The 10,831-nt window shown below is 41.7% G+C and overlaps 1 protein-coding gene across 1 annotated transcript; it reads right to left on the bottom strand.

The window, feature by feature from the left end:
* Positions 1 to 1,501: 1,501 nt before the first annotated feature.
* LOC308078336 (extracellular calcium-sensing receptor-like) lies at positions 1,502 to 9,624 on the bottom strand (the record flags this gene model as incomplete). The annotated part of the gene is made up of 9 exons (XM_080419457.1): positions 1,502 to 2,415; positions 2,520 to 2,643; positions 4,131 to 4,189; positions 5,198 to 5,336; positions 6,280 to 6,513; positions 6,987 to 7,073; positions 7,724 to 7,751; positions 8,149 to 8,279; positions 9,568 to 9,624. The coding sequence occupies 9 exons, from the start codon at positions 9,622 to 9,624 to the stop codon at positions 1,502 to 1,504; spliced, it is 1,773 nt and encodes a 590-aa protein (XP_080275583.1).
* Positions 9,625 to 10,831: the final 1,207 nt, after the last annotated feature.

Raw genomic sequence — 10,831 nt, 5'->3', positions numbered from 1 at the left:
CGAGAAGAGTGAGGACTAACAGTCCTGAGTGAGGGCTTTTCATAAAGGGCTGATCAAACCGCTATTGGCAATAACACCTGAAGCACACTTGCCTGCTATTGGCAATAAAATATAGGGAATTGGGGCTATTGGAGTTACTGCCATGTCCACCAGGTGTGGACAAAAGTCACAAAGGCCACACCAAAGGGTCATACTATAATCACCAAAAGTACCCGTAACCACCCAGAAATACCCCAAACTACCCAACAAAATCCCATAACCCAAACTACAACACATGCAGCCCAAACAGTTACCCAAAACAACCCAAAGTACCCTAAAGAACTAGCCTGGAATCCAGACTGAGTCTTTTTCTCACCTAGCTACTGGCCAGGGTCCTATTTGACTCGTATTTCAATTACGTAGGCAAGTCAGGAAGTGACTCGAGTTTTACATTGTACAACACTTTTATTTTTGTCTTTCTCCTCGAAAATAAAACCATATATATATACTTTCTATCTCCCTTTCATTATGTTAGAAAGCTGCCCGCATGTTTTGTGTTAGCGGGTTAAATTTGACCCGTGATTTAAATCAGATTTTTTTTATCACATGACTCCAGAGATAAAGGACAAAAACATTATCTCCGCCTCCTGGCCTTAAGGAGATAATGAACAAGGGTGTACATGCGTGTGTGTTGCGGGGCCCAATTGAACCTAATTTGATCCACAGAGCAACCCACAAATTATTTTTATGGTACATGCAATAGACATTATCACCTGCCCCGTCATATTTCACCCGTAACACCACAGAAATTATTATTATTCATATTTGTACAGACCTTCAGATTTTACTATAATGGTGAAAATGTATTTTGTTGTGTTAAAATAAATGTTTCTGAGGATATCATGTCTTGTTCCAATAAAAAAAAGTGGTACTTTTCACATACTGTTGAAAACTGGTCAAAATGTACCCTTATGCAATGGAAGGAATATATATATATATATATATATATATATATATATACACACACACACACACACACACACACACACTCACCGGCCACATCTCTCCAACTGCACGTTAGCGCAAATTTCTGATCAGGCAATCATATGGCGGCAACTCAGTGCATTTAGGGCTGTAGACATGGCCAGACGATCTGCTGCAGATCAAACCAGGCATCAGAATGGGGAAGAAAGGTGATTTAAGTGAGTTTGAATGTGGCAGGTGGTGCCAAACGGGCTGGTTTGAGTATTTTAGAAACTGCTGATACACTGGGATTTTCTTGCACAATCTCTAGGGTTTACAGAGGAAGTGGCAAAAAAAAGAGAAAATATCCATTAAACAGTAGTTCTGTGAACAAAAAAAATACTAAATGTTGCCTTTTAGTGAGGGTAATCAACTTTTAACCAACTTTTTTATGATAGATAATTGATGTTTGCATCGTTGAATGGATTACTATTTTACTTAGTTTAGTTTGGTAGTAAACTGACTCTACTATACTACCGTAATAAGGTTATCAAAGATTCTATGTCTTGGTGGTGCCTCGACCCATGATGGACTTCTTCGTGTTTCTCTCAGGTTTCAAAAGCATTATATAGCACTTTGGTCCAAACAATGCAACCAAAATGCCAAAACTAGATGCTAAAATAGCAAATACCTCCACTACATCTGCATATTTGCCTGGAGAGCTGATATATGCTGGGATGAAGGCTATCCAAACAGCACAGAAGATCAACATGCTAAAAGTTATTAACTTTGCTTCATTGAAGTTGTCTGGAAGATTCCTTGCCATGAATGCTAGAACGAAGCTGAGGAGTGCCAGTAAACCAATATAACCTAGTAACACTGCAAAACCAACTGTTGATCCAACATCACACTCATAGACTATCTTATCACTGTGGTATTGAGTGTTTTTATAAGGAGTTGGTGAGGCAGACATGAGCCAGGTTGTGCAGATCATTGCCTGGATGAAAGTAAGAAACAGAACTGTTCCCCTCTGCTGCATGGAACCAAACCACTTCAGAATGTCTGCAGCCCCAGGCTTGGAGGCCCTGAACACAGCCAACACCACCATAGTCTTTACCAGGATACACGAGACACACAGCACAAAGCTGATTCCAAATGCTGCATGCCTCAGCTGACAAGTCCAGAGCCTGGGACGGCCAATGAACAGAAGTGAACACAAAAAACATAGTTTGAGTGATAACAAGAGAAGAAAACTGAGTTCTGAGTTGTTGGCGCGTACCATAGGTGTGCTTTGATGATAGATGAAGATTCCCAGGGCAATGGCACAGATAAGAGTGCCTAACAATGAGATGGTTGTCAAGGAGATACCTAGGGCCTCGTGGTAGGAGAGGAACTCCATGCTCTTCGGGACACATTGGTTACGCTGGGGATTGGACCAGAAGTCCTCTGGACAACTGGAGCACTCTGTAGAGTCTAATAAAAAAGGTCAAGTTTAAAGGGACAGACAAGTACTGTACAGTATCATTCTAACATTCTAAAGATACTCTGCTGTACATAGCTACATGATGTAAACCTACCAGTCTCATTGCTGATCTCTCCCTCAGAACAAGCAATGCAGTCAAAGCAGCAGACAGGTTCTCCTTTCCTTATGGCCACACGGGTTCCAGGGAGACAGCTCTCACTGCACACTGACCGAGGAGGCTACAGAGGAAATGAACTATGATCAAACTCAGTCTAAACTACATTCACATCATGAGCTCAACATATACGTTAGAAAACAGTGACCTTTTTGGTTTCAAAGCTCCAGATGATTCTGTCTCCATCAAGGATGAGTTCTTCACCTGCTGAAGCTGACTTCTTGAACACACCTACTTCGAGAACCTCTGTGCTTCCATCAGGGAGCCACACCCAGTTCACAACATCATAGATTGGTAAAGGATCACCATTCTCATCAAATGATACATGATCGCCAAATTCCACAGTGAAGTTGATCTTTTGCAGGTAATGCACAAGCTAGAGCAAAATTATGAAGAGCAAAAGACGTTTACCTACTACTGTACAAAGCCTGTCAAAGTAATCAGTTGACAGGGACTTTTGTTGTATTAACTAATATAAATTGGTATATTTATTATATTGATCCCAATTCAGATTCTTTCAAAATTAGATTTCTTGTTTTCCCGTTTCTGATCCAAAATGGTAAAATATAGTATTATAGGAAAATATAGTTTAGAAAACAAAACTTTATTTTAAGCCAATGATGAAACACAATTATAGGCATAGTATTTGTGAGGTTAAGGTAATGTTCCAAACAACATTCTGTTGCAAGTTTCAACTCAGCTCATTGCAATGATTTTGTCACGTCGTGAATCATTGTCCTGAACTAGGCTTTAGTGTGCCACACATCAGCCAGTGCTAGCTACCGTATGTGGTACAAAGGACCACAATGGAAATAAGCCCTCAAGTAATTTTTCATGTTTTATGCTTTTGATAACTATGTACAAATATGTGTTCATATATGCTTTTTTTGTCAATCAATCACACATCAGCCAGTATGTTGGCATAGCCTCTCATTAGTTATAAATGGTAAAAGGATTACTGAGAAAACTGAAGAGTGACTCTTTGTGTTGATGTGTAGTACTACTGACAGTGCCTCATAGATAGCTATTAGTGATGAGCGGGCCGACCCGTAACCCGCGGGTCCCGCGGGTCAACCCGTGGCGCGGGTGGTCGAGTCAGGATTTCAGAGGCAATTATGCGGGCTGCGGGTGAGCGGGTCAGCCGCTCTCACAAAAATAAAATAAAATAAACCCTATTTTGAACAACATGCTTGTTTATTTAGCCCATGACAATGTTGTGCTGTAGACATTTAAAGAGACTTTGGATACTTAAAAGAGCACTATATAAATTTGAGCTATTATGATGATCGCGGGATCTTCCGTGTCCCAAAGTGCATCCCCCTTAACATAATAAGTACCCCCATCTCTGTAACAGTGTTACTGCTTAAATACTGATGAATGTACTGCGAGTCAATTCATATTACTACACACTCTAAGAAAATGTATACATTTTTTTCATTCGACTAGGTGTTTCTTTTCTTTCTTTCATTTTACCAATGTCTTTTTTTATGTATTCATTATTATAGTAAATTATAATCGATAAACTGGGTAAACTGTGAATTAATATCACACCTGCCATGGCTTTAATGTCTGAAAGGTGGCACAGCTGTGCCGAGTGAAAGGCCCTCTTCCTGGCACACATTGCAACATGTCATGGAGGGCATGGGCCAGAGCATACACTGCCTTGTACACATTATATTCTGGTCTGAGGTCAGACACATCCAGTAGTGTAGTTTCTGCTGTTCCTAGGTCCTCTTGTCCAGTACACACCCTTCCACCAGCATCCACCCACTCTGACGGAAGGGGTGCAAATTTACACTGAAATATGTGCCCCCATAACTTCCTCACCTGAAGAAACACAATGAAGACTTAAAGGTTTAATGACATTCACTTTTACACCACATTCAAAGTCTTTGTCCTGGTCCTTCAAAAGTGTACAAAAAGTTTTAAGTGAAAATTCCATTCCAGTGATCCATGGCAGGTGTTTTTCTCTCACATTTCTAAAGCCTTTTCAACTGCAATGAAAAAAGAAATCTTTGCCTGCGGGTGTCGCTGGTGAGGGATTTTGCCTGTCAATCATCGCCTCTGCTCCGCCCCCCCCCCAAAGGAAAGGATAGGGGAGGGGAGGGGCGAGGAGGAGAGTGGGCGGGATTAATCGACTGTGACCTCACTGTCGAAGGGCCAAGCTCAGATTACTTTTCAGCCTAATTATTCAGAAAACCCCAGACCACAGAAAATCCACTGAATGTTCTAAGTTTAGGTTTTTTGGGCGTAATTGAGGTCATAAAACCCCAAATAAAACATTGAAAATAAAAAAAGTGAAAATGAATGTCATGATACCTTTAAGGTCCGTAGACACAGGGTGCGTAAGGACCAAATTAAGCAAAAATGTGTATTCTATTCACACTTCAGTGTGAATGTACACTTGTGTGTGAATGTACTCATGAAACAAGCCTCATTTTGAAAAAAATAATAATAATAATACATTTTGGGTGAAATAATCGCAGGGAAATTAGAGTTTGAAATGGATTAAATACAAAAAAGGGGAGGAAAGAACAAATAAACACCCACTAAGGTATTTTCATGGCTGCTGTCGGGATCGTTGTCAGGATGTATTTTTGACAAGAAGTCCTTGAGACCTGGTATCTCTCCACGATGGATGGCAATACCCAGGGTGCCTCCTAGTGACGGGGTGAAGTGAGGATTCTGGAGTCCGATGTAAGCTGTCCAAGGCTCAACTGTTATCCACTGCACACCTGTTAGATTCTGCTTTACCACCTGTCGATTAGGTTGTTTAAACACAAAAGAGCACAGCAATAATCCACTGTCTGTATTTCATATCAAGACAAATAATATAATTATAGCAACATGACAATTCTTTATAGCAGTGATATGTATGAATGGTGTGATTATTTGTTTGCTCTTTGTGCAGAGAAGCAAAAAGAGAAAGTGTCTAAGGGCGGATTCACACTATGGTCCCGGGTGCGCACCCTGGACCACTTGGCTGATGTTGTGGTAGTGTGAACGTTGCGTATCGTTCCCCGAAACGGATCACCGTACCGTACCCGAAACCATCTCCGGAGGTAGTCTCGGATCCGGATCATGCGTATTTGCGTACGGAACGATGCAATGTGAATCCATCCGTACCAACAGGAGGAAGTGGACTGCTAATCATATATCATTTATATATTTTTATAATGACACATTATTTTAGCTGGGTTATACCTTCTGATAGTTCTACTTGAATGTTGACAAGAAATAATAATCCCGCTAGTGTTTGAGTAGCGCGAGCACACACTGCTTTGGTTGTGTATTGTTGTTCTGTTATTATTATAACTCAAGACAACGTGAGGATCACAGTCAAACTTTATTATTCACTTTAAACTCTGACAAGTGACTTCTTCTGTGAATGACATTCTGGATCTCCCAAAGCCCCATAGTCAACAGCGCCTCCATGAGGCACATATTTACCATTACTGCTAAATTAAATGGTCTCGAGTCTTGGCCAGTGTGAATGCTGGCCAGCCAAGCGTACTCGGGAACGGTTTGATTCAAACGGACCCAGTGTGAATCCGCCCTAAATTGCAACACTTCCAGTAAACTTCAACCTATTTTTCAATGTAATTATTTTTCCAATAATTAATGATCATTTCAGATTCCATATTACATGTAACAAATCGCTAACCTCCTTCATGAGATTAACCAAATAGCTCCCGTATACATATAGAATGACCACACGAGCTGTGGATGTCTTCATCACAGTGACGATCCTCTGAAGTTCCGATTCCTCGTGGCCCCAGGGCAGAACCTCCAAATAAGCCAGACAACCCAAGCCAGACTGGGCCAGGTCTGTCTGGAAGATTCGGGCAGCATCGCGGCCATAGTCGTTATCAATAAACAGAAATCCTACCCAAGTCCACTCAAATCGCCTCATAATCTGGAGAAAAGCTCGCACCTGAATGGATAAAGAATGGAGAGAAATGTGCTTAGGTTGGATAATTCACATACTGGTGAATCCATGAATGTCCGACCTACACAGATTACACAATGAAAAGGTTTAATAATTATCTTTTGATGCTGTCCACAAAGACCTTCAGCTCTAGTCATAATATTCAGACACAAATGAGAGGTGATTATAGTGTTTTAATGTGTGTGTGTGTGTGTGTGTGTGTGTGTGTGTGTGTGTGTGTGTGTGTGTGCGTGCGTGCGTGCGTGCGTACGTGCGTGCGTGCGTACGTGCGTGCGTGCGTACGTGCGTGCGTGCGTGCGTGCGTGCGTGTGTGGCTGTGTGAATGTGAAGAAGGCCATTGCTGAAAAATATTAAAAGGTGCTATGCATGATGAATTACACTCACTAAAGGACGTTTTTGTCAAGTGTGTGGAACATGCCCTACTTGATACCAACAGATGTTTTGTATGTAAAGTTCACCTGGACAGCAAGACTCGGGATTGTTCTAAAGAAGGAAGGAAACTGAGTCCGGTCACTCAGACAGGAGCAGGTGGAATAGTAACTTACCTGAAAAAAGACACAAAACATATTTCATTTATTTTTCCTGTACTAAATGCAAAATTGTGTTTACAATTTCCCCCTACAAGCAGAGCATGTGAATGGAGAGTGGGGAGAAATCCCTCTCTACCCTCACAAGGCTACGTTGCACTCAGAAATTCCCTGCCACACAAAATCATCACTAAAAAAAAAATGCATTTTTCCATTTCAATCTATGATGACCTGATAATGAAAACATAAAGGAATCAACAATATGGCTTTGCAAATTACAGAAAGATTTGAATGACAGAAAATCACTACGTTATAATGCATGTAACATTCTGATTATGATGACTAAAGAGGTTACACCCCTCCCTTATTATAAAAACAAAATACATTAGATCTAACCACAGGGCTGTAGGATTCAGGTCTGGGGAAAGAATCAAAGCCCTAAAGTATGCATTGTGCTATGACCTTGTAAAATCCTACACCCTACATTGAATTTCTGCCCTATCTCCACTACGCTCAAATGCTCTGCCTGCAAGTAAATATGGTCGATGTCAAGAGTATACAAAGAGTATACAGAGTACATTGTTTATACTTTTATAAAATGTAATTCATTTAAATGAAACGTGTATAAAACAGGTGATAGTAAAACTGAGTTCAAGTAGGAAACTTACCAGGGGCACCCTGTACAAACCTAATATTCTAGAGATAGCAATAGCATGTGTTGAGGAATCAGGACCCACAATTCCGAGCACTGGAGGGGACCCAACACAGCTCTCATTCAAATGAATCTGCTCCTCTCTCCCACTGACCAAGGACATTGCTGCACGGAATCCAACTCCAAGCGAGATGCAGGTGTCATAGAGACTATATCCTAGAGTCACATTGGGTAGTAGGCTGGGGTTTCTGTTGATCTCAGTAATTGCAAAAGCCATGGTCTGGGCCAGCTTGAACCCTTCAATGTTAAAACTAACACACGAAATGACACTGTAACCATGAATATTTTTCTTTGTAGAAATATACAACATCAAGCAATCCTGTGGCAATATCACTACAAGTTCCCTGTTCTCTTGTGTGTTATTGTACATGTGATACTCACCCATAGCACGTGGGGTCCTGTGGCTTGGAGGTGAAAGACAGCTCAGGGAAGACGGGGTACAGGGTGATATAAAACAAGCCGCCCAGAACAAAGTCACCAGCCTTGTAAATTCTGTTGAGATTAAACTGTGCCTGTAACTCACATGAAGAGGAAGGTGAGGAAGACAAAGCACAGAATGAAGAAAACAATATCAAGGTCAAGTACAGGTATGAAAGCAGGTGCGTTTCTAGAGAAACCCTCATGACTGTTCTCCTTTTCCAAACCCTTTGTTTAGTTGATACATTTTATACCCAGTGCTATGCCATCCCCTGTGCCAATTTATGTTGTCTTACATAATCTTTCACAAGACCCATTTGGGCACAGGCAGAAGTGGGGGCAGGGCTAAACACACATCCACAATCCTGTTACACCAAATTCTATGAACTGTCAATGTGCTCAGTTGCTAGATTATTGTATATATGTTTTAATTATTTCTATGCAATGCTTGAATTTTGTTTATTTATTCTAAGCATTTATTGTATTGCATATTTATTTTGTATTTAATTGCACTGATGCCTATTGTGACCCAGTGCTGGGAATTTCTCCTTGCTAAAATATTAAAACAAAACATACTTTATACAGTACATCTCACCACGGCTATGTTGGCCACTATTCGCCCACTGTAGGTCATAAAATGTATGGTGGATTTTAGTAAATAATTCATAATAAATAGAAGAAAGGAATGTGGTTTGATGTTTTGTGGATGTTTGTAAGGGCATGTAAACACACATGTGCAAAAACCATAAAGCTGATCACACCAGCAGTGGTATTTTGCTGCCACAATCTGACAAAGCGATGAGGATCAATGCATTGTCTATGGTAAAGAAAGACCGCCATTCACTTTCCCCAATGCACAAGGAGGCGGAACTAATCCTAAATTAAAAGGGTGGTCGGTCGGTCGGGTGGGCAGGCGGACGGGTGGTGGACGTCACAAACGTAACATGCGGTCTGGCAAGGCGCACCGTTGATCCGATCCACACCAAACTTGGCACAAACACTGGTGAGGGGTCTGCCATCAGAATAGCCATGCCATGGGCCACAGGCGCACCATTGCTCCGCCGCCTCTGTGTTCCCATTGGCTGGGGTTTAAAAAGCCATAACTCCAGTTCCCAGCATGCTATGGGCTCCAAACTTGGCGGGTGGTCTTACGGGACAGGCTGTAATTGTTTAAGCCCCGCCCCTCTGTGTTCCTATTGGCTGGGCTCTAAACAGCCATAACTCCAGTTCCCAGCATGCTAAAAGACCCAAACTTGGAGGGTGCTCTTGGACGACCAATAGGGACAGGCTGTAATTTGCTGATTCCCCGCCCCCTCTGTGTTCCTATTGGCTGGGGTTTAAACATCCATAACTCCAGTTCCCAACATGCTAAAGGCTTCAAACTTGGTTGGTGGACTTACAGGACGGGCTGTAATTGCTGAAGCCCAGCCCCTTCTGCATTCCTATTGGCTGTTGTTTAAACAGCCATAACTCCAGTTCCCAGCATGCTATAGGCTCCAGTCTCTCCGACTTCCAATTCATCAGAAACAACCACTTCCGGCTTTTCCTTCCTACTTTCGGTTTGTTGGGTTGCATTGAAACTTCACCGACACACTCTCTGAAGGGTGCAACCCGGAAGTGGATCCGTTCACTTCCAGTTTTACCAGGAGGTGGTCAAAGAGATCCTTTCCTACCCCCATTTTCAGTGTTGGGACTAACGCGTTACAAGTAACGGGTTACTGTAACGCCGTTATTTTTTTCAGTAACTAGTACTCTAACGCATTATTTTTTTAATTCAGTAACTCAGTTACCGTTACTACATGGTGCGTTACTCCGTTATTTTTTATATAGTATTTATACATACAGCGAGGCGAACAGTGACTGAGAAATGTACTTCTTTACTTTACACCAGTCTGTGTCACATGCGGAGACGCGCTGTGGGCGGTTGCCATCCTGACCGGTTAACAATGACACGGCAGTTCATTCATTATCACAGCAAATCAGGCACATTTCAAATCCTCTGCTTTGCAAGCTCTCTCTCTCTCGCTCGCTCGCTCTTTCTTTCTTTCTCTCTCTCTTAACAGCGTGTGTGTGTTTCTGGGAGAGAGAGAGAAAGAAAGAGCGTGTCACACTCACACGCTGTTAAGTTACACCTATTTCCTGTTAATAATAACCAGTGTAAAATGTGCTGCATTGGGAGGTAAATGGGAGACACTTTATTGTGAAGGTATGACCGGAAAAGTTGTTTTTGCTGCTGCGTAGTTGTTGCGACATATTATATCTGTTGTCTGCACGACAGTCAGACAGAGGGTCCGGTTATATTATATAAAGTTGTGTATTTAACAGTCAAACACAAGTTGTATCATTTCGAGTTAGAATATGTCTCAGACACTAGGCTACTACAAGGGCACTTGTGAGTAAAGTTGGCAAGTTGCCCTACAGTTTAACAACAATGCAAGTTGAAGATGAAATATCCAACACAGATGCATAAATACTCTTAACAGCTGCTATAGGCTACTGCAACTGTGGCATCCAGGTGAAATAGGCATCAACTGCCTTTAAGGCTCTGCCACTGCCTAACTATACAGTATAACCTCCTGTGAGTGAGTAGTGGTCTATAATTTATTACCCTAACAGGTCAGCTGATCCACGTTAGGATTAATCTGAA

This window comes from Gymnoscopelus braueri (assembly GCF_963280865.1).
Source record: "Gymnoscopelus braueri genome assembly, chromosome: 22".
In the NCBI taxonomy this organism is placed as follows: Eukaryota; Metazoa; Chordata; class Actinopteri; order Myctophiformes; family Myctophidae; genus Gymnoscopelus; species Gymnoscopelus braueri.
Note: the sequence above shows the minus strand (reverse complement) of the source record. Positions and strands in the feature narration are given on the sequence as shown.